The 26,363-nt window shown below is 36.2% G+C and overlaps 1 protein-coding gene across 2 annotated transcripts in view; it reads right to left on the bottom strand.

The window, feature by feature from the left end:
- LOC133635174 (adhesion G-protein coupled receptor D2) overlaps positions 1-26,363 on the bottom strand; it is a 273,122-nt gene that overhangs the window by 116,171 nt on the left and 130,588 nt on the right. For both annotated transcript variants that reach the window (XM_062028051.1, XM_062028050.1), the window contains exons 22-23: positions 18,741-18,794; positions 6,135-6,279 (exon numbers count right to left, since the gene is read on the bottom strand). In XM_062028051.1, the coding sequence (XP_061884035.1) occupies positions 6,135-6,279; positions 18,741-18,794 (199 nt within the window). The remainder of the gene's footprint in view (positions 1-6,134; positions 6,280-18,740; positions 18,795-26,363) is intronic.

Here is a 26,363-nt window from a genome sequence, read left to right on the forward strand (position 1 = left end):
TATATATATATATATATATATATATATATATATATATATATATATATATATATATATATACATTTATATATATATATTCGTCTGTGTATATATGTGTAAATATATATATATGTATATATATATATATATATATATATATATATACACATATGTACATATATATATACATACATACATATATATATACATACATACATATATATATATACATACATACATACATACATATATATATATACATACATACATGTACATACATATATATATATATATATATACATACATACATGTGTATATATATATGTATATGTATATATATACACATATATACATATATGTACATATGTATACATATATATATACTGTATATACATACATACATACATACATATACAGTATATATATATATATATATATATATATACATATATATATATATATATATATATATATATATATATATATATATATATATATATATATATATATATATATATATATATATATATATATGTATAGGGTAAGGGGTAGCCCTTGCCCAGGTCAATGGCTAAGACCAGCGATCCTGTACTCGAAAATATTGGTGACCACTGATCCAAAGTCTCATCCGGGAGTATTATGAAGCAAAATTTGACACACCCGTCGGAGTCTACTCACTCACTAATGCAATATGTATTATTTATATTCAAGACCGTATAGTAGTCTCTCAGGTAACCATCCGCAGTTAACGTAAAACAGTTTGTGCAGTTAAAAACTCATTGTGTGATTAATCTGCGTTGAAACATGATTTATGCAATATATTTGTATGATTAATGTGTTAACACCTTCATTTTGACAGACTAAGCGCCACAAAGCTAATGTACAACTGTTTAAAAAAGTGTTTTTGTCCATGACCCCAGAATTTCTCAAAAGTATCGGACCTAATAAGTGTTTTTTTTCTGGTGCAAATGGCAAATGGCGCAATTCTTAACTTGAGTGATCACTATTGTATTAATGACAATAAAATGATGAGATTACTATTAATATTTGGGTTTTGAAGGCTTTTTTGTCCCCACATGCTGTCAGAACTCAAACCACAATCATCTCAATTATCGACTTCAAGGTGAACAATTTCAGAAGTTATCTGCGCAGAACTGGGAATTGCGGCACGAGTGACCTCTCCTTTTAACTTTACCTGCTTGAAACTGGTGACTGCAGTTGTATACACAATCAAGTGCATTATTAAGTTTTCTGAGAGCAGCGCGGCTCAGCCAGATAGATTGATGTCAGCGTGCCTGTTTAGTGTTACAGTTAAACAGGATATTTCTGATGTCTTATTTCACTCGACCGTTACAGAGAGCCTTGCACTAATGCATCGCAGATAGGCCAGAGGCTGAACAGTGGGGAAATGGGATGTATTTAAAAGTAATTTGAGGGACTGTGGTATTTCCAAACTATTGACGTTGGTAGAAACGTGATTGACAGTTTAAGGAAAGTATTCCGATTGATTCAGCAGACAACTGGCCAACACAGGTTGGATTCACGGCTCATGCGTGGAACTGATCCGAGCGATTGTCGAGTAAGACATGTACTGATATTGATCCTGAAGAGGTTGTTTGTATGTTCGATATTGTTCAGTGCCTGCAACGTCGCGATCGCGCCAATTCACGCAAATTCACGCAAATTCAGCTACCGTATTTTTCGGACTATAAGTCGCAGTTTTTTTCATAGTTTGGCCGGGGGTGCGACTTATACTCAGGAACGACTTATGTGTGAAATTATTAACACATTACCGTAAAATATAAAATATTATTATTTAGCTCATTCACATAAGAGACTAGACGTATAAGATTTCGTGGGATTTAGCGATTAGGAGTGACAGATTGTTTGGTAAAGGTATAGCATGTTCTATATGTTATAGTTATTTGAATGACTCTTACCATAATATGTTACGTTAACCTACCAGGCACGTTCTCAGTTGGTTATTTATATAACGTACACTTATTCAGCCTGTTGTCCACTATTCTTTATTTTAAATTGCCTTTCAAATGTCTATTCTTGGTGTTGGGTTTTATCAAATAAATTTCCCCAAAAAATGTGACTTATACTCCAGCGACTTATATATGTTTTTTTCCTTCTTTATTATGCATTTTCGACCGGTGCGACTTATACTCCGGAGCAACTTATACTCCGAAAAATATGGTAATTCTCGTCAGTTACGGACTTGCAACTTAGTCCAATGTCCGCAACTTCCCTGCACATTTTAGCCAATCGGCATCATTTTTGCTAATCTAATTTGACTCTGAGTAGCGCACTTTATACGTCAACTATCTAATCAAAACATGTTAGTTTCTTGTGTCGACGAAGCAGGAACAACAACGTGTAACAATATATTAACTCTTTATTGCTCAAATGACACAACTGTAGTTCCCCTAGTACAGGGGTCGGCAACCCGCGGCTCCGGAGCCGCATGCGGCTATTTGACCACTCTGATGCGGCTCAGTTGCATACTTGCTGACCCCCCCGATTTTCCCAGGAGACTTATGAATCTCAGGGGCTCTCCTAGATAACTCCCAGAGAAAATATAATCCTATTTCCACTCAAATTACTAAATTAGGGGCGTGCTCTAATTGCACTGCAGTAATTGTCCTTTTACTTGCACACGTAGGAGACAGCAAAGCATACTTAGTCATCAACCACACAGTTTACACTGACGGTACCCGTACTTTATAAAACAACTTTAACACTGTTACGTTACAAATATGCGCCACACTTTGAACCCACACCAAAAAAGAATGAAAAACAAATTTCTGGAGAACACCCCACCGTAACACAACATAAACACAACACAACCAATACCCAGAATCCCATGCAGCCCTAACTCTTCCGGTCTAGATTATACACCCCCGCTACCACCAAACCCCCCCACACATCAACCCCCCGCCCCCCCTCCGTGCGTCGGTTGAGCGGAAGAGTTAGTGCTGCATGGGATTCTGGGTATTTGTTGTGTTGTGTTTATGTTGTGTTACAGTGCAGATGTTCTCCAGAAATGTGTTTGTCATTCTTTTTTGGTGTGGGTTCAAAGTGTGGCGCATATTTGTAACGTAACAGTGTTAAAGTTGTTTTATACGGTACGGCTACCGTCAGTGTAAGCTGTGTGGCTGCTGACCTAGTACGCCTTGCTGTCACTTACGTGAGCAAGCTGAAGCTGCATTCTACATGTGGTCGAGCAGGTACACTGTTTGGGCTTGGGCAGGCTGTAGAGGTCGCCAAAAGCAGTGCCATCACGCTCTGGTATTCTGGAGTCTCCCGGGAATAATGGGAGGGTTGGCTAGTATGACGCTATCAAGCGCCATTCATTCAAAACTCGCGGGCCGCGCTAACATCAAATTTCCATATAAAGGTGCGTGTGTCAGAGACCCCTGGTTAACATAGCACAAAGCAATTTAAGCTTTGTATGCGGTGTTTTTCATTTTAAATTTTCAAAATTTTTTTGTGGCTCCCATTATTTTCTTTAATTTGTGAAACTTGCCAAAATGGCTCTTTGAGTGGTAAAGGTTGCCGACCCCTGCCCTAGTACCTCAGACTTAATGTATACCACATAAAAAAACATAGTTTACACGACAGCGGTGATGTCCAAACTATGGTGTCTTCGATTTGGCCCGCGAGACAGTGCAAGCTCAATAAGCAATTTGGTCTGGCGTGGTGGTTTCATATTACATGCTAATAGCCAGCTGAGAAAGTGATGCCACCTGATAGCTAATGAGTTTCAAAAGGCAGCGACCATTCATCAAACTGTCATGTTGAGCCAGCACAGCTATGAATTATACGTCCCAAACAACCTTCCCTAGTCATGGTGCAGGAAGAAAAATGCATTCGTCACAAAAATTCGACAAACATGGTCACATATAATACAACCTGCTTCTTGAACTTTGTGGTTATTATAAAAAAACGATCATTTAAAATCCATTACAAAGGATGATGTGTAAAATGCAAAACACTCTATCCGCACTAATTCATGTTTTAGCTGCTTGATATTTCTAAACAACTACAAAACTTTAAGGAGGTCGTCACAAAAGTAAACAAGGTAGGAGTTTAACTTTCATATACTATTAATAAACAATGTATATATATATATGTATATGTATATATATATATATATATATATATATATATATATATATATATATATATATATATATATATATATATATATATATATATATATATATACATATATATATATATATATATATATATATATATATATATATATATATATATATATATATATATATATATATATATATATATATATATATATGTATATATAAATGTATATATATATATACACTAGGTGTGGTGAGATTATCCTCTGCATTTGACCCATCACCCTCACCCTCTGGGAGGTGAGGGGAGAAGTGAGCAGCAGCGGTGGCCGCGCCCGGGAATCATTTTGGTGATTTAACCCCCCAATTCCAACCCTTGATGCTTTCCCCACAACTTCACTGATTATTACTCACTGCAGACTTCATGAGAGCCAACAAACATTAAAAAAACATCACTTACTGTACATAGTCTGCTGTCATTAAGATGCCGACTGATAGACTTGAACAAAGCGTCTTTTATGGGCAGTATCAGTATTTGGATTGATACTTTTTAGTTCTCTCCTGTGTTTATTTTCACAAATTCCAGTGTGTTTTTTATTGTGTTGTTGAAATATGTTGCATATATTTCTACATTGTTTACAAACTCAGGGAATGTGTCCTTGAACACAAGAGAGCTTTAGGGATTTGGAAGTAGTTTTTGCTTTCATTCGGGTTTTTTTGCACAACAGCAGATCCCCGCTAATTGCAAATAATTAAAATGTCTATTTTTGTATATGCATGTTTTAGACACAAATCTCACTCCTCCCCCTCCGAATCGACGTTGACCTTCTCCTTCGATTTTGGATCAACATTTGATTGATGTCAGACAGACACTATGCTTTGTCAAAAAAACAACCATTAAACTACCACTATGATTACCACCATAAATAAATTAAGTCAATATCCATTCTTAATTTTTGCCTCGCATACCCCCTTTAAAATGACATCCAGATAAGTCACAAAATAAATATTTATATATACTACAATAGGGAAAAGATTCATATAGTGTGAGAGGAAGACAGAGTTAGTCATTTTGCAACACAGTCTGCTGACAATGATGGAAAGCGCCACTCTGTGGTCAAAGTTGGAATTGCCACAAAAGACGTTTAAAGATATTCAACACTACTGCCGTCTGGCATCCAGAACTACCTCAAAGAACTACTCACCCCCAAATCCTCCACACGACACCTCCGCTCCGGACAGGCTAACCTCCTCCAACCTCCGAGGACAAAGCTACGAATAATGGGAGACCGGGCTTTCTGCTCCGCCGCTCCCAGTCTGTGGAACGCTCTCCCTGACCACCTGAGGGCACCACAGACTGTGGATGCTTTTAAAAAAGGCTTAAAAACCCTTCTTTTTTTAAAAAAAAAAAAAGCCTTTTTTTAGATATATGCATACTAGTTTTAGCTATTTGGCTGTTCTAGATTATTTATTTATTTTTTATTATCTTTTTATTTTTATTATTTTTTATTTTATTTTTTTATTTTTTTATTTTTTTTATTTTAATACACTGTAGCACTTTGAGGTTGTTTACTCAATGTAAAGTGCTTTTTACAAGTAAAATCTAAAAATCTATTAGAGTGGATAGTGCACCTCCCAATTTGTCACGTGTCATGTGTCAGGTAAACCGCGATGAATGGGGCCATATGAATTCCTTTCCTACTGTACACTAGTGTCAATAAAATGTTTTCAAAAAAAGGTATATGTATCGTACTGATTTTGTTTTTAATCAAGCTTATTCCTTTATTGTGCATTTAAAATAATAATAATCAGCACACCAGAGTAGAGTGCAGAATGTGAGCGAAAAGGAGTTCTTAGTTTTAATAACAAGATTCTAGTCCCAACAATGTTAGAATTTCATTACATATTTTACTGGTGAGACTGAAAACCTGTGGATTTATTTGACGGATGAAGCTGTTATAAAAATAAAAAAAAGTAGGAAAACTGAAATCGGACCACCGTACATACTTGGTCCATGCAATCACTGCAATACTCTTCACAACTCACATGTGGCGCTGTCCTCTGCTTGCAGGCCCTGCGTGTTGCTGTTGGAGAAAAAGGGGGCGGCTGCCTCCTCCTGGCTCGGGGTTGCTGCTTGCGGAAAACTGATAGGGCGAGAAGTGGAGCTGGAGGGACGGGAACTGGCACAGTTCTGAGAAGGAAGGATGATAACAATACGAGATCATAAGACCGGAAGACACATTTTAATTCATAATGTTTTGTAACGCAAACAGGCATATTTTATTCCCTGCTCTATTCATATGCCGCACTTGCTCACTTAATTAAGCCTAACTTACACAAATTAATAAGTGCAACTTAACATTTGCTTTTCTAATGCAATTACATTATATTTTTAATTAAATGTCATTACATTATTAAGTGTGCTTATATATATATATACTTATTGTATTGTTTTTGTACTTATACCCCCTTTTTCAGTCATATTAAGAATATTTATTAAGATAAATCTGCTGCAGCTTCCATATTGTATTGTAGTTTATAAGTAAGTAGCCAGGATTGCTTCACAGGGCCTTACACACTACCATGCTGGTGTACAATAATAATAATAATAATATTAAAACTAATAATGTTAATACTATTAATAACATGTATGTACATTAATGCACTTAACATATTTGAAAAAAATACAAAAATTAATACCAACGACACATTAAAATTACCTTAAATTACTTAACCACATTTTACAACATTTTAAATAAATACAATTAAAAAATTCAATTAGGTGTTTATCTACAGGTTTTTGTTTCAAACTTAACTGTCAAACGTATACCCCTTATTTACATTATTTATAACAGCAATAATTAGGTTGAATCTACTTCCATATTGTTTTTTTTAATAAGTGACCAGCAAAAATTGCTTCACATGGCCTCATTTTCTACCATGCTTGTGTATAATAATAATAATAATAATAATAATACAAATAATAATAATATTAACAATAATAATATGATGATAATACAATAAATAAATACAAGTAATAATGATAATAATAATAATCATCGTTATTATTCTATATGTATGTATGTATTATATTTGTTTATTAGTACTGAGATAGGCTCCAGCACCCCCCGCCACCCCATAAAAGGGACAAGCGGTAGGAAAATGGATGGATGGATAGTACACTTAACTGATTTTAAAAGTCCTAAGCAGAAAAAAAAAACATTTCAGGTGCAACAAATTTTAAAATAAATGAAATAAAAGTTGCTTTTAAATTTTCAATTAACAGCCAATGAAAAAAGAATAGTGACTGGGTAAAATGCTGTCGTTTTACAGTAAACTATTCCACGTTTATAAGCTTTGGAATTAAATAGTATTTAGTTTATGAAGCTTGAAGAATGTTGAAACTGTATATCCACAAAGAAGCATCAAATGGTTGATAAAAAGCATTGGTAAAAAAAAAAAAAAAAAAAGAGACGAAAATAGCGTTTTTTTTGGTTCCTAAAATGCAAAGTTCCTATAGAACCTATGTTGTGTTAATTGAACCTGTGTCTTCAGTTGTCTCAGTCATCCAATGTACCAACTGTGTCAGTCAAAAAAATGGGAGGAGTTCAGACTCAAAACATATGTCAGAAACAAAAACCAACTAGTGATACTAGTTTGTAGTCAGGATTATGTTTAAAGGAGCCGTACATTAAAACCTGGTGTTTCGTTTACACAAATTGCACTTAATTGCATTGCACATTCGAATAGCGCTCACAAAGGCCAAATGACGCTCATGTCGCTCGTTAAAACTCTTTCAACCCAAAATAGTCCTACTTGTTGCACTATTGTCTACTAAATTCTCATGAGAAAACATTGAACTTGACACGATTGCTCGCCAGGCTTTTTGGTACCGTTGCATCCCTCTTTCATCATCCCCCAGTAAAAAAAACTATACAAAAATAAACCTATCAATTTTGCTGCTACATAGACTGATACCAGCCAAGTCCGAGCACTTTATGTCTTGTCCTAATGTCAATTAAGATCAAAAAAACTAATCCGCATCCAATTTCTATCTATATTTCAGCAGTGTCAGGGGCATGCAACTCCAGAGTGTCGAGAGAAGGAAGGGGTTGTTTTTTATTTGGGTGCAGAAACTGACAGCTTTATTTCTCAAAGCAATCTGGCTGTGTATGTACAAGAGGGAGGTCAGGGTGGGTCAGAAGGTGCTTGGTATCAAACAGGCTGGTCAAAGTGGCTGTGTGGTAGTGTGTGTGTGTGTGTGTGTGTTTAAAATAAAAACCCCAAGGGGCTAGGAAAACGGCTTGCTATTCATGTGGAGGGCCTCTATTAGGAAAGGGGTTAAGGGAATGAATAAAAAAAAAAAAGGTTGGGGTGTTTGATTACAACAAATAGTTTATGGGGTTGTCAGTGTCCCAAGTGGGTCTCATCACTGAACAAAAACAGAATATAATTGTTTGAACACGTTCAAGCTATTTTGAATTGGTACGCCATCCTCACGGCTTGATACGTATCTCCGTATTAAGGTCACCTTTTGGTTCCTTTTTGTCACAGTCAGTAAGAGTACAAAATACTTGGTTGTATTATTTTTTTTTAATGAAATATAAAAAAAATTCAAACTGCTGGCTGATAAGTCTCGAATAAATACAATGATTGAATAAAATAAATAAACAAATAAATACATTCATTAATTTTTTATTTAATTTTTTTAATGAAATATAAAAACCGTTAAACTGCTGGGGGTTAAGTCTCAAATAAATAAAATGATTGAATAAAATAAATAAACAAATAAATACATTCATTAAAATGAATTAATTTTTTTTAGTATTATAATTTTTTTTAATGAAATATGAAAAATGTCAAACTGCTGGCAGATAAGTCTCGAATAAATACAATGATTGAATAAAATAAATACAAAAATAAATACATTCATTAAAATGAATTAATTTTTTTCAGTATTTTTTTCAATTTTTTTTATGAAATATAAAAAACATCAAACTGCTGGCAGATAAGTCTCGAACAAATACAATGATTGAATAAAATAAATAAACAAATAAATAAATTCATTAAAATGAATTTTAAAAAATTAGGACAGTAAACAATGCAGGTAAGTGCATGTAACATTGATATTTACAGTTTATTAAACATTATTCATTAGAGGTGAAGTAAAGAATAGATTTTCAAATTGATCGCGATTCTTATTTGTAGATTCTTAATCGATTAAAAAAATAAAAAAACGATTAAAAAAAAGTTTTTTTTGTTTGTTTCCCCCCAAAAAATCTGTCCTGTCCATCCACTTCAGTAAATGTTTGAGTAGAATTTTCTCAAACAAAACCGGTTTTATTTTACGCAATATAGAAATTTATCAGAGCTGTTCATCTATTTTATGGAGGAAAATGGGTTATACTTGTATAGCGCTTTTCTACCTCCAAGGTACTCAAAGCGCTTTGACACTATTTCCACATTCACCCATTCACACACACATTCACACATTGATGGCGGGAGCTGCCATGCAGGGCCCTAACCACGACCCATCAGGAGCAAGGGTGAAGTGTCTTGCTCAAGGACACAACGGACGTGACGAGGTTGGTGTAAGCTGTAGATCGAACCAGGAACCCTCAGGTTGCTGGCACCGCCACTCGCCCAACAGCGCCACGCCGTCATGGTTCATCATAGAAATGGCATCCAATGTTATTTTTAAAAATGCATTGATTTTGAATCCATAATCACTTTTAATCGAGACTGGATTCTTAATCAGATTGTTACCCCCAATAATCGAATCAAATCGAATTGTGTGGTGCCTGAAGATTCACAGCCATAATATTAATTTATTTATAGACACCTTTTTATGTTGTTATTAGTTATTAGTTTTTATTTCAACCATGCTAAATTTCTAAATGTTTGCAGGATTTTTTGGTTGATTTTATTTCTATAATGTGCTGCGGGGCCAATCAAACAGTGCCACAAGTTCTTAGCTTCCTTTTTTCCATTTTTTATAAAATATAAGAAAAACTGCTAACTGCTGGCAGATATTTCTTGAATGAATACAATAGTTGAATAAAAAGTGCATAAAAAATTAACAAGTGCATATTTCATCATTTACAAAGTTTTTTAAAAAAGTGAAAAAATGTAGGTAAGTGCAAGTAAGTTTGATATTTACAGTTTGTTTTTTTTAAAACATTACACGTATATTTAAACACACATTTTTGTGTTGTTGTTAGTATCAACATGTTCAGTCTTTTTTGCAAAATTTCTCATTTTCTGATGATTTTTTTTGTTTGTTTCTGTTTATTTTTACAGTGTGCCACTGTGCCAATAACAAAAATGGCCCCCAAGAGATACTTTGGACACACGCCTGATTTACGTGTCCTCGTGGTTTGTATTATTGTCAGGGTTTTGGTCATTTTTGCTACAGTAAGAGTACAAAATACAAATGATTAAACTGTTCCGCTTCGTTAGTTTTTAAAATGAAAATTATAAGATAAAAAAGTAGGCACACTGCAAATAATCCAAAATAAATAGAATTATTGAATATAAAGTAAATATAATCAAATGCATGAATAAATAAACAAATACATTTCTATGTCATAATATACTCTTGATAATTTTATTTAACTCTTTAGGAAAGTGAAACAAGACAGGTGAGTGCAGGTTTACAATATTTTGATGGTAAAAATTAACATTATATACATAAATTACATATACAACATATATATATACTCATATATTTATATAAATATACACATAAACATATATAAGTAAATATATATGTACACGGACGTAGGGAGAAGTACAGAGCGCCAATAAACCTTAAAGGCACTGCCTTTGCGTGCCGGCCCAATCACATAATATCTACGGCTTTTACACACACAAGTGAATGCATCGCATACTTGGTCAACAGCCATACAGGTCACACTAAGGGTGGACATATAAACAGCTTTAACACTGTTACAAATATGCGCCACACTGTGAACCCACACCAAACAAGAATGACAAACACATTTCGGGAGAACATCCGCACTGTAACACAACATAAACACAACAGAACAAATACCCAGAACCCCTTGCAGCACTAACTCTTCCGGGACGCTACAATATATATATATATATATATATATATATATATATATATATATATATATATATATATATATATATATATATATATATATATATATATATATATATATATATATATATATATATATATATATATATATATTTATTTTGGAAAACCTTGTTACATTGTTTAATGCATCCAGCGGGGCATCACAACAAAATTAGGCATAATAATGTGTTAATTCCACGACTGTATATATCGGTATCGGTTGATATCGGTATCAGTAATTAAGAGTTGGACAATATCGGAATATCGGATATCGGCAAAAAAGCCATTATCGGACATCTCTAGTGCAAACACTTCCTGTCCTGATTAAAGTACACCACCTGGCAATTTAATATGGCCAACTTTACCAAAAAAACACCCCTAACATCAAACCGTATCAGCTATAACGAACCTAATTTTTCACATTAATTGTTTATATCTTCTTTAAACACCAAAACTGGCTCCAGATAGTAGAACGTACACGTCTGGCTCGCGCCGACAAGTGTCATTCATCTTCAAATGACCCCATATGCAGTAAGACCGGTAAAGCCTCTCCAGCAGGCGAGAGGCACAATACCCAATCCTGCGTTTTACAACGAGGGGATATATAGGGCCATGTGCGGTCATCTAGAGCCAAATGTCTTCTATCCAACCAAAGGACAGGTGGACACGGTATTTCAAACAGGATTTATGGCACAAAACAGCATTAGCTAAAAACCGTCGGGTGGCAGCGATGGCTAAAAAACGCATTCTGGTAGCGGAACCCAGCGAGATTGGAAAACCACCACCTCAAGAGCAAGCAGTAAAAATGACAGTGGATGGCGGAGGGAGCGGCCAATATATCAAGCAGCACCAGTGGCAAGGGGCCCCATTAGCCCCCCAACCCAGTCCGGCAGACACATCGGATCTATTTATTTATTTAATTCCTTCGCATTCTTACAGTGTCAATCTCCGAGGGGGCGGAGGGGGTCGAAGCAAGGGGGTTCGCACGTGATATTTGGAAAAATCAATCTGCGCCCACTAATGGTTTCATTCCTGTTGCAATGACCCGACGGGTGCAAGGTGTGGGGAATATTGCGGGGTGGGGTGGGTCAGGGTGCTGTGGGAGGGGTAGGACGCAGTGTTAGCGGCTATAAAAGCCTTCGCACGACAATCTTAGGGAGCGGAGTGAAGTTCATGTGAGCACTAATAAGGGACAAGGCGCAATTTGTGTGCATGCGTGAGGTGGGGGGGGGGGCTGCAGCGGTTAGTATTTTGGGAATGTGAATTCATCTGTGGCACAAACTGTTCACCCTCGCTCATAAACACGTTACCATATTTTTTTGGATTACAAGGCGCACTTAAAATTAGAGATGTTCGATAATGGCTTTTTTGCCGATATCCGATATTGTCCAACTCTTAATTACCGATTCCGATATCAACCGATACCGACATATACAGTCGTGGAATTAACACATTATTATGCCTAATTTTGTTGTGATGCCCCGCTGGATGCATTAAACAATGTAACAAGGTTTTCCAAAATAAATCAACTCAAGTTATGGAAAAAAAATGCCAACATGGCACTGCCATATTTATTATTGAAGTCACAAAGTGCATTATTTTTTTTTAACATTATTTGGACTTTCCCTGATTACATGGCAACAGCTGTTTCTAAGGGAGGGGGGTCGTAAACAGCCATCGCCTTTGACTACAAAACAGTTCAAGGAAAAGGTCGTAAAAGAGTTCAAAGAAAAGGTGTTTGGAGGGGAGTCAGGCCCTGCTTCCTCTCCGCTTTGTAGATCTCGGGTCAAGACAAAATCTTCCTGTGGATTACAATAGAAGAAAGAAACCGACGCTTTCATGTCGCTTCCCATCGTACACAGTGGAGTTTTACAAGCCTTCTGCTTGGTAGGATCAAAGACAGCTTTTGTCTGCTCACCGGGAACTCATTGAAACACAAAGTTTTGTGTTAACTTAGATACAATTATTCTGACAATATACCTCGGAGGAACATGTTTTTTTTAGTTTTTTTTGCCGTACGAGAACATGACGAAGCGTATGTCGCGCTGGGCTTCACTGTGGCTACGGTGGGAGACGAGGAAAGACTGATGTGTTGTTTTCTTTGATGTTGATAACGATACAATGTTATGCAGAGGTGTACTTGTAACAATTTAAAAGACAAATTATAGCATTTATCAGAAAAAAAATCACTTTTTGAATGATTCGTGATTCGTATTTGTAACTAGAGATGTCCAATAATGGCTTTTTTGCCGATATTCCGATATTGTCCAACTCTTAATTACCGATTCCGATATCAACCGATACCGATATATACAGTCGTGCAATTAACACATTATTATGCCTAATTTTGTTGTGATGCCCCGCTGGATGCATTAAACAATGTAACAAGGTTTTCCAAAATAAATCAACTCAAGTTATGGAAAAAAAATGCCAACATGGCACTGCCATATTTATTATTGAAGTCACAAAGTGCATTATTTTTTTTTAACATTATTTGGACTTTCCCTGATTACATGGCAACAGCTATTTCTAAGGGAGGGGGGGTCGTAAACAGCCATCGCCTTTGACTACAAAACAGTTCAAGGAAAAGGTCGTAAAAGAGTTCAAAGAAAAGGTGTTTGGAGGGGAGTCAGGCCCTGCTTCCTCTCCGCTTTGTAGATCTCGGGTCAAGACAAAATCTTCCTGTGGATTACAATAGAAGAAAGAAACCGACGCTTTCATGTCGCTTCCCATCGTACACAGTGGAGTTTTACAAGCCTTCTGCTTGGTAGGATCAAAGACAGCTTTTGTCTGCTCGCCGGGAACTCATTGAAACACAAAGTTTTGTGTTAACTTAGATACAATTATTCTGACAATATACCTCGGAGGAACATGTTTTTTTTAGTTGTTTTTGCCGTACGAGAACATGACGAAGCGTATGTCGCGCTGGGCTTCACTGTGGCTACGGTGGGAGACGAGGAAAGACTGATGTGTTGTTTTCTTTGATGTTGATAACGATACAATGTTATGCAGAGGTGTACTTGTAACAATTTAAAAGACAAATTATAGCATTCATCAGAAAAAAATCACTTTTTGAATGAATCGTGATTCGTATTTGTAACTAGAGATGTCCAATAATGGCTTTTTTGCCGATATTCCGATATTGTCCAACTCTTAATTACCGATTCCGATATCAACCGATACCGATATATACAGTCGTGCAATTAACACATTATTATGCCTAATTTTGTTGTGATGCCCCGCTGGATGCATTCAACAATGTAACAAGGTTTTGCAAAATAAATCAACTCAAGTTATGGAAAAAAATGCCAACATGGCTAGGGTTGGGTATCGAGTATCGAGTATCGATTGGAACCGGGACTAACTTTCCGATTCTCCCGGAATCGTTCAAAAGTTTAAATTTCGATTCCTATTTTCGATACCCAGTCCGCCGACCGGAAAAAAATATGTCCGCCGAACCGGAAGAAGAAGCCGCTGAACACCAACGAAGAAGCGCCCACCGCCGGAAGTGTTAGCATAGCCGAGCGAGTCAGTCAAGCTCAAGCATGGATAGCGGGCGTTGGCGGTCGAAAGTGTGGCTTTACTTTACAAAAAAAAATGAAATAACCGCGAAATAACAGAGCTCCATGTCCATCAAGAAACGAGTGGAGAGAGAGCTACAGATGTACCAGGACGCTCCACCGATACTTATGTCTGACGACCCTGCTGCATGGTGGTGGTCCGGTGGAACCAACAAAAGACTTATCCTTTGCTGTCATATCTCGCTTTTTCCTATTTATGCGTTCAAGCTTCTTCCACACCCAGCGAACGTGTATTTTCCACAGCAGGAGACACTATCTGTCCAGAACGCTCACACATCCTGCCTGAGAAGGCGGATATGGTCATTTTCCTAAACAAGAACTGTCTCTGATTTTATACTGTACCTGCTGCTAATCTGGACCGGGTTTTGCAAGTTGTTTCTTATTGTTTATTTGCTTTTATGCACCAGGTTAGCCCATCAGTGGGAGCACGGTAACATTTTTAAGTACCTGCAGCATCATACACGTGTGTGTGTAAATGTGTTTTCATGAGGTTTCCTGCAGCATCATACACTTATGTGTGTAATTGTGTTTTCATGAGGTTTCCTGCAGCATCATACACTTATGTGTAAAGGTGTTTTCATGAGGTTTCCTGCAGCATCATACACTTATGTGTAAAGGTGTTTTCATGAGGTTTCCTGCAGCATCATACACTTATGTGTAAAGGTGTTTTCATGAGGTTTCCTGCAGCATCATACACTTATGTGTAAAGGTGTTTTCATGAGGTTTCCTGCAGCATCATACACTTATGTGTAAATGTGTTTTCATGAGGTTTCCTGCAGCATCATACACTTGTGTGTGTAAATGTGTTTTCATGAGGTTTTCAAAAATAAAGCTCTTTTGAGGAAAGTGTACCCCTGGGAAAATGTATTCATAATTTATAATATTTACATTCAAGTTCTTAGATTTGATATTTATATTCTAGTTGAAAACAGCCCTGTGAGGAATTTATAGTAAAGTTCATAAAAAGTTAATAGAATTAAAATTGATGGAGAATGTCAGACTATTTCATTCAGAAAGACTGTAGGTTAGCTAGCTCATTTAAAATATCCTAAACTTTTTTTTGACCCTGCCTCTTAAAAGAATCGGAATCGAGAATCGTCAGGAATCGGAATCGAAACAAAGAATCGGAATCGGAATCGGAATTGGAATCGTTCGAATTCAAACGATACCCAACCCTAAACATGGCACTGCCATATTTATTATTGAAGTCACAAAGTGCATTTTTTTTAAACATGCCTCAAAACCGCAGCTTTGAATTTGGGACATGCTCTCCCTGAGAGAGCATGAGGAGGTTGAGGTGGGCGGGGTTGAGGTGGGGGTAGCGGGGGGTGTATATTGTAGCGTCCCGGAAGAGTTAGTGCTGCAAGGGGTTCTGGGTATTTGTTCTGTTGTGTTTATGTTGTGTTACGGTGCGGATGTTCTCCCGAAATGTGTTTGTCATTTCTGTTTGGTGTGGGTTCACAGTGTGGCGCATATTTGTAACAGTTTTAAAGTTGTTTATACGGCCACCCTCAGTGTGACCTGTATGGCTGTTGACCAAGTATGCGTTTGCATTCAATTGTGTTTGTGAAAAGCCGTGGATATTATGTGATTGGGCCGGCACGCAAAGGCAGTACCTTTAAGGTTTATTGGCGATCTGTACTTCTCCCTACGTCCGTGTATACAGCGGCGTTTGAAAAAATCATCAATTTTACTTTTTGAAACAGATACCGATCATTTTTAAACCGATACCGATCATTTCCGATATTACATTTTAAAGCATTCATCGGCCAATAATATTGGCAGTCCGATATTATCGGACATCTCTACTTAAAATCCTTTAATTTTTCGCAAAAATCAACAGTGCGCCTAATGTACGGGATAGTTGTGGTTGTGCTTACCAACCTCCAAGAAATTTTATTTGGCACATGGGGTAATGGTGAGTGTGACCAGTGGACATACTTGCCAACCCTCCCGATTTTCCCGGGAGACTCCCAAATTTCAGTGCCCCTCCCGAAAATCTCCCGGGGCAACCATTCTCCCGAATTTCTCCCGATTTCCACCCGGACAACAATATTTGGGGGCGTGCCTTAAAGACACTGCATTTAGCGTCCTTTCTCACCTGAAAAGGAGACTATTATATATGTCTCCGTTATCCATAGGTATATAAAGTAGGCAGGCACGGAGCTATTTCTCAGCGTGTGTTTATTCCAGCCGGCACGTTAATACACTGACACACAACATCCGGATTCCCATCATGCATTGCTTCAAAACTACAGCAAGTAGTAATGTCCAAAAACATAACAGAGACGAAGCAGAAGAACGAAGAAGAGACATGGCGACGACGAGTAAGAAGAAGAAGTACGCTTGCAAGTTCCAAAATGATTTAAAAAAAAAAAAAAAAAATTCAGTTCATCCAGGACAGCTCGAAGGGGAAGGGGTATGCTGCCTGCACATTTTGTAGATCAGACTTCTCCATTGAACACGGTGGCTGAACGGATGTACTCATTCATGAACGGATTTTTTATATACGGACACCCTCAGTGTGACCTGTATGGCTGTTGACCAAGTATGCCTTGCATTCCCTTGTGTGTGTGAAAAGTCATAGATATCATGTGATGGGGCCGGCACGCAAAGGCAGTGCCTTTAAGGCACGCCCCCAATATTGTTGTCTGGGTGGAAATCGGGAGAAATTCAGGAGAATGGTTGCCCCGGGAGATTTTCGGGAGGGGCACTGAAATTCGGGAGTCTCCCGGGTAAATTGGGAGGGTTGGCAAGTATGACTGGAAGACGCAACTACTCCGTACTTCTCCCTACGTCCGTGTACCACTCCGTACAGCAGCGTTTTAAAAAGTCATACATTTTACTTTTTGAAACCGATACTGATAATTTCCGATATTACATTTTAAAGCATTTATCGGCTGATAATATCGGCAGTCCGATATTATCGGACATCTCTATTGTAAACTGTAAGTAGGTTAGATATATGTATTAGGTAACATGACTAATTCAGTGTTAATATCTGGGCGGCCCCCTTTAGGTCAAAAAGGTTGAGAACCCCTGACGAAAATGACTTATCAGTAGGAACTATGGAGAAGGGGTAGTATTATACTCGCATAAACTCAGATACTTCCGACTCCTTTTCAGACATGTTAAACTGTGCAAATCTAATCACGTGATGACCCTTAATCTAGCGTGTTAATAAGCATTCTTTCTGCTCCGCCGCTCCCAGTCTGTGGAACGCTCTCCCTGACCACCTGAGGGTGCCACAGACTGTGGATGCTTTTAAAAAAGGCTTAAAAACCCTTCTTTTTTTAAAAGCCTCTTTTTAGATGTATGCATACTAGTTCTAGCTATTAGGCTGTTTTATTTTATTTTTTTATTTATTGTTATTATCTTTTTATTTTTATTTTATTTTTGTTTTTTTATACACTGTAGCACTTAGAGGTTGTTTACTCAATGTAAAGTGATTTTTACAAATAAAGTATATTATTATTATTATTATTATTATTATTATCATTATTATTATTATGTCCAAAACAAATAAAGCAGTCTGAAAAGTGCTTTGCTTAGGGTGTGTTTTCCTTGGGCACATGCACACACAAACACACACACACACACACACACGGGGGTATCATCTCAGCACTATCCAACGAGGTATAAATACTGGCCTGACACTTTAATGTCAGGGGACAGCTTGTCCTGGATTAGAAACTTGTAAGCCACCACAGAGGTTGACATTACCGGGATGAAGGTGCTGCAATGGGCAGAGTGAGAGGAAAAAGAGGGGGGGGGGTACTGTTACGGGGGTGTATTTGATCTATAAGGGCGTCTAAAATGGACTGTCGCCCAGTGAGAGGCTGTAAGAGGTTGTTTTGTGGCCGGCTCTTATTGACACTACGGGAGAGAGGATTTTGTTTCCCTCCACAAAAAGAAAAAAAGTAAGGAAAATGTGTGTTTGTGCACAACAGAAGGAGTACGTACTGAAAAATTCAACGCTTTTCTCCTCTCCTTGATCCTGTTGACCGTGCTCCGAACCTGAAAGAACGAGAGAGATACTTTAAAAAAACACACACTTCCAAAGAATTGAAACACAAGTACTATGAAAGCAAGCAATAGCAAAAAAATAAATGAATAAATAAATAAGGAGACACGTGGGAGGAAACTTAAACATTTGAGTGGACGCTGGTGGCAGAGAAGGTGTTAAGTGTGTGTGTGTGTGCCTGCATGAGTAAAGGTGTTGGACTGTGTCCCGGCGGCTAATGGGACTTGAAAGTGACACATAGAGTCGGCAAACTAGGAAGACGACTTGGAGCTATCATCTGTCAACACGCAGCGGCGAGACCAACAAATGGAGCTATTGGAGGAGAAGAGACCGCCCTTGCAGAACAGATTACATTTTTATTCGCCGGATGAAAGCGGTGCAGCGATCTCCATCATTTAACACGCTCCAGACAGCACTGATTTCATCCCAAAATGTCAGTTAAAACATGTGTCAGAGGTAAGTGGTACACACATGAAGTGTATAATATCATCAACAACACATGTATTTTTTATTTTACTGTAAATTAAAAAAACAAAACATTGTATAATAAATGTAATTTTTAGATGAACCGTATAATATTGTTGACTTAAAGATAGTAATGCAACATTTGACTAATAAATTACTATTATAAGATAAACATGTAAACATTTATTGAAATTATTAGTATTATTATTATTATTATTATTATTTTAATTATTAATTAATTCATAATCATTTGTATATATTTACTGTAATATTATTCATATTACATTGTATACAATTTTATATTTGTATGTTAATTTAATTATTATTTTAGTAAATTGTATTTTTTATTTTTGTTGTTTGAATGTATTTGTAAAAATAAATGTTGCAATGATGATGGCAATGCAACATTTCACTAATAATTCTTAATAATAAAATACGAATGTAAATGTATATTTATTTTCAAATGTTAAAAATATGTATCAATGCACAATATTTTTTATATATTGAGTGTGTTATTATTTGTACTGTATTGTATACAATTGCATTTCATAATGTTCTATTGTATTCTATTTGTTTTATTAATTGTATTATTATTACTGTACTATATATTTTATTTTTATTTTTTATTATTGATTAAATGCAGCTGGGATAGGCTCCAGCTCCCCCCGCAACCCCGAGAGGGACAAGCGGTAGAAAAGAATGGATGGATCAGGGAAAATGCATTTCATCTTGATGATGGTCATGGTACTTTTGACTAATAATTTATTGTCATAAAATAAAATGTTAAATGTATATTTTCTTTCCTTATTTCCTAATACATAATAATTTATACGTATTTACTGTCTTCTTATTTGTATTGTATTTTTTTATTCTGTTGCATTTTATTTTACATATTTAATTAATATTTTACTGTGTTAATTGTTTTTTTGTGTTGTTTTATTAGTCAAAATGTAAACGTATATTTTTTTAAGTTTAAAAATATGTATCAATGCACAATATTTTTTATATATTGAGTGTTATTATTTGTACTGTATTGTATATTATTGCATTTTATAATTTTCCATTGTATTCTATTTGTTGTATTAATTTTATTAATATATTACTGTACTATATATTTTTTCTATGTTTTTTATTATTGATTAAATGCAGCTGGGATAGGCTCCAGCTCCCCCGCAACCCCGAGAAGGACAAGCGGTAGAAAAGAATGGATGGATAAGGGAAAATGCATTTCAACTTGATGATGGTCATGGTACTTTTGACTAATAATTTATTGTCATTAAAATAAAATGTTAAATTTATATTTTCTTTCCTTATTTCCTATTCCTGCATTTATTCATTAATAGAAAATAAATAAAACAAAAATATATACAGTACAGTAATATAATATAATAATACAATTATTATATTACTGTACTATATATATTTTATTTTAATTTTATTGCATTTATTCATTAATAAAAAATAAATAAAACAAACATATAAACAGTACAGTAATATAATATAATAATACAATTATTATATTCCTGTACTATATAAATATTTTATTTTTATTTATTTTTTATTAATGAATAAATGCAGCTGGGATAGGCTCCAGCTCCCCCCGCAACCCCGAGTGGGACAAGCGGTAGAAAAGAATGGATGTGATGGTCATGGTACTTTTGACTAATAATTTATTGTCATAAAATAAAATGTTAAATGTATATTTTCTTTCCTTATTTCCTAATACGTAATAATATATACGTATTCACTGTCTTCTTATTTGTATTGTATTTATTTTTTTCTGTTGCATTTTATTTCACATATTTATTTTATTAATATTTCACTGTGTTAATTTTTTTTATTTATTATTATTGTTTTATTAGTCGAAATGTATTTAGAAAATATTCTCGGCTGATTCTTCAAAATAAAAAAATACAATATTTTAAGTTTTAAAAAAAAATCACATTATACAATTATTACATTATTACATTATTAAAATGTAAATTTTCTACTCATTTGTGAAGGAGAGGCTTTTTTAGGTCTGTGGATTATATCAATTGTAATTTGTTTTCAAGAACATAATTATAATTTGCATAATCAAACTCATCTCAGCATTCAGGACGTGCGTTACCTGACATTTCAGGAGGTGCTGCGTGCAAATGATGTCATCAATACTACACGCCTCTTTTAAAATTGTCCCTCAAGATGGCTATCAGCACCACAGCAGTTCCCATGATACACACAAATTGACTCTGGCTGAATGAATGCAGATTAAATTTCATTATTTTAATCGTTTATTGAATACTGTGTGTCGTACGTGCTGTAATAAAATGTGTTCTGAACAAATATTACATGATAAAAATGTGTGCGTGTGTTTTTGCACATCGACAACACTCACTGTAAATTTGCAGTGGCTGGCGACTCAACACAAAAGCCCAACCCACCGCGTTAGTGAATATGCATTGTGGCTTCTGGCGTCATTAAGTCTCATCTTTTTTTTTATAAATCATGACATGCCTCTAAGACCCCCCACCCAACACACACCCACACACACACACACACACCTACACACGACACACAGACAGCATGTGCATATATTTTACATACCCACTGTGCTAAAGTGCCACATAATGAGGAGGGGCCAACACGTGTGACAGCACAGAATCAACAAAACCAGCATCATATATTCAAAACGGGCCTATTAATTCTGACAAGGTGTGCAACAAGTGCAGATACAGGAGCCATTATTGCGCCATTATTCAACGGAGGAGGGAAGTTCCGGGGATTTCACCGATATCAAACGCAGCCCTCATGCTGAGGCAATTACATGACAGCACTTAATGAATCATTTGACAATGAGGGGAAGGGCATTGTTTTAGCCGATTGTTACGTGTTTAAGGGCTTTTGCGCGCACTCAAGGCTCCGCAATGATGCAAAGATGGGCAATTAACATATGAAAGCGGCAAAGCCGACAACACCTGCCGCCATCCTTGGAGCTGATGGAAATAAAAGGTCATCAAAGCGCGTTAATACAAGGTGACCACCAAGGAAAAGCTAATTGCGATGAATAATGGGGAGCTTTGTCAGGTAATTAGCGATGAAAAACGTTGCATTTTGAGTATATTAGCTGCAAAGCCCGTCTTCTATGCCATATTTATAAAGACAGGAATCCAGCTTCATGAATTTCCCGACACTGAGGAATTTTTCTTAGCATATCAAAGTATTTTCTGAAATAAATTTGGTTAATGCACATCTAATCTGCTTCAACAACAGAAGAAACTCATGTTTCTTTTAAGGACTTTTTATGGCATTATTTTAATGCGATCTAAAAAAAATGAATGTTTCACCCCGTAAAATTAAAATTCAAAGATTTTTTTTTTTTTTTTTGCAAATAGATGAAATTATGTACAAAGCAAACTATAATATGTGAGAATGCACAACTAAAGAGGAGAAATGTAACATTAGAAAAAAATTCAATTTAAAACATCTGTGGCGTGACCCCAGGATGCAAAGACGAAAGGCGACGTGCTGGTAAAAAATATTTGCCAAAAAAATCCGGTCGCATCAACGAATAATTCAATTCAAATCATGTGAATGCACGTACAACCCTTAAGAACTTTAGCATATCAGTATGTGGAGCTAAATTATGGAATGGATTAAGCAAATAAATCGAACAAAGTACTAAAATGATCCACTTTAAAAAACCGTTTAAACTCAAAGTGTTTTCAAAGTATGAAGAAGAAAAATCTCGATAAAATTAAAAAAAAAAAAGAGATAATATTATTAATCTCATATTGTGAACCATAAATTACTTCATTTATTGTTATTTGTGTATTCAATCATTATTTACTTACTCATTTGTTTATTTGTTTATATTTATTGTTGTGTTACAAAATGAGTAGTAACAAATCTATTATTAATTGTTATGACACGAAAAGGGGTAGGATTAAATAAACTCTGCTTCTTCCTACTCCTTTTTGGACATGCTGTAATGAGAAGCAGTAATAGTGTGATGCATCATATTGTAATTGTATGCATGTTGGGAATAAACCAACATGCATGAACCAACATGTATCAGGGATATATTTTAGTAAGACTGATCATTAAATCATAAAACCGTGATCATATTTAAGGGGATGCAATAACATACAGTTGAGAAGAAATTCATATGGCCCCATTCCTGGGCGGATCTCGCATGAGAGGAAGAGAGGGGGGGTTAATCATTTTGCAACGCAGTCTGCTGAAAATGATAGAAAATGCCACTCTACATAGAAACCGACCCTGTGGTCAAAGTTGGAATTGCCACAAAAGACATTTTAAGATATTCAACACTCAACTGGGTAGTGCACATCCCAATTCGTCACGTGTCATGTGTCAGGTAGACCGCGACGAATGGGGCCATATGAATCCCCTTCCTACTGTAAATTTGATCATTTCCACGTTTTCCATACCAAGCAGTAATTACAATTTGAATGTAACAAACATGTGTAGGAACTGTAATTATCAATATTAATCAATTAGATAATAATTTCTACACCACACACAAAAAAATACAAACACCAACATTTTTGTTATTTCACGATCAGCAGTGTTTGTGAACAGGCAAAATTGTGTAAAACGCAAATTGTCCAAGATTCTAAGGCTCCAATGAACATAAATTGCTAGGGGTATATCCCGACACATAAATGTCAGGTTCAAACACTGATGACATCTATTAAACAGACAAAGAAGCAAGGAATTAAACAGAGACAGAATTAAATTTGGCTCAATTTGAGGAGAAACGTCTGGGCTATACTCTTGAACAGTCTCCACCACGCTCTGGCGAAAGATTGTACGCCTCCTCTTTTATTTGGACTTTCCCTGATTACACGGCAACAGCTGTTTCTAAAGGAAGGGGGTCGTAAACAGCCGCTGCCTTTGGTCACAAAACAGTTCAAAGAAAAGGTGCCTGGAGGGCAGTCAGGCCCTGCTTCTTCTCCGCTTTGTAGATCTCGGGTCTAGACATGCGGATTACAATAGAAGAAAGAAACAGACGCTTTCATGTCGCTTCCCATCGTACACAGTGGAGTTTTACAAGCCTTCTGCTCGGTAGGATCAAAGACAGCTTTTGTCCTCTCGCAGGGCGAGCTGAACTCAATGTATCACAAAGTTTTGTGATAACTTAGATACAATTATTCTGACATGGAGCTATAAACACTAAAGCGCTGCCCTGCAAGTGGTGCTTTAAAGCACAGTTAGCTAATAGCTAGCTTGCGGCTAACATTTCTCCATAATGTTTTAGCTACTTGTAAATCACTAACCTCGCCTCTATTGCGACGAATAATCGACGTTTCTTACAAATATCCTCCCTGCAGGACAAGGAATAGCTAAACATGCTTCACTACACACCGTAGGAGGATACAGTAGCTAACCGCTAACCACAAGCTAGCGCTCCTGAATCTTAAATGGGTGGTTCCACAGATATCGATTTAGACTATATCAACTATTTAGTCGATATTACAATGATTACATCGAGATTTTTTTTATCACCACAATGGTTTTTTTCCATTTTTTATTTTTTATCATGTTTATAAATCACAAAATACGTCCCTGGATACATGAAGACTTTAAACATAACCAATGTACGACCCTGTAACTACTTGGTATCGGATTGATACCCAAATTTGTGATATCACCCAAAAAGTAAGTATCCGAACAACAGAAGAATAAGTGCTTCTTACATTTTAACGGAACTGTAAATAGAACATGTTAAAATAGAAAATAACCAGATATTAACAGTAAATTAACAAATATTTATAATCCATCAGTTTTCTACCGCTTGTCCCTCATATTTTTGACAAAGAAATAGAATGAGAACTGACACAAAATGTTACTGCATACCAGTGATGTGCGGTGCGGTTCATGGCTGGTGAGGCACTGACTTCATCACAGTCAGATTTACAAACATATGAACCCTAAAGAGTATCTTATTCACCATTTGATTGGCAGCAGTTAACGGGTTGTGTTTAAAAGCTCATACCAGCATTCTTCCCTGCTTGGCACTCAGCATCAAGGGTTGGAATTGGGGGTTAAATCACCAAAAATGATTCCCGGGCGCGGCGCCGCTGCTGCCCACTGCTCCCCTCACCTCCCAGGGGGTGATCAAGGGGTGGGTCAAATGCAGAGGACAAATTTCACCACACCTAGTGTGTGTGACAATCATTGGTACTTTAACTTAACTTTAACTTTACACATACAAACTGTAGCACACAAAAAAGCACATTTAATATAAAAAAAAAACGTTATTATGGTCTTACCTTTACTTATAAATGAAGTCCATGCGCCGCTGTTGTGCTGGATTAATGCACCCCCGCCGTAGAATGCACCCCCTGACGGGAGTGTTTTATCAACTAAAGCCCACACTTAAACTTTCCACGTGCAAGATTGAATCTATTTAAAAAAGTTATTTAATAAGAAGCCAAAAAGTGCAAAAACAATAATGTTCGTGTTGGAGGAGTTGTGAATGAATGAAATATGAAATCCGTGCTGCAGTCTGCAGGTGTACCTAATGTTGTGGCCCTGCAGTCCTTCACAACTCCTCCAACACGAACATTATTGTTTTTGCACTTTTTGGCTTCTTATTAAATAACTTTTTTAAATAGATTCAATCTTGCACGTGGAAAGTTTAAGTGTGGGCTTTAGTTGATATAACACTCCCGTCAGGGGGTGCATTCTACGGCGGGGGTGCATTAACCGGCACAAGGAGGCGGGATTACTGCGAGCCTCAGCCAGTGCCTCTTCGCAGCAGTTTTATGATTTTATTCTTTGATTGCAATAAGAAACCTATATTCAATGTATCATAAGATTTGTTGTTCAAATAAAGCCAGGAAAATAAAGTACCCTTTATTTAGATAATACATTTTGGTACCGGTACCAAAATATTGGTATCAAGACAACCCTAATCGGTACACCCCATAAAAAAATTGTAAATTCCTAGTGCCAAATACAGCAGCTAAAAATTTGCATCCTTCAATAAGTAAAATTCTTATCAGGGTTCGAGAACATATTCAAAGTATTTTAGGTGTGTGGGTTATGCAAAACATAGAAACTGCTAGAAGTAGAAGTTACGGACTGATTTG

This window comes from Entelurus aequoreus, linkage group LG19 (assembly GCF_033978785.1).
Source record: "Entelurus aequoreus isolate RoL-2023_Sb linkage group LG19, RoL_Eaeq_v1.1, whole genome shotgun sequence".
NCBI classification, from domain to species: Eukaryota; Metazoa; Chordata; class Actinopteri; order Syngnathiformes; family Syngnathidae; genus Entelurus; species Entelurus aequoreus.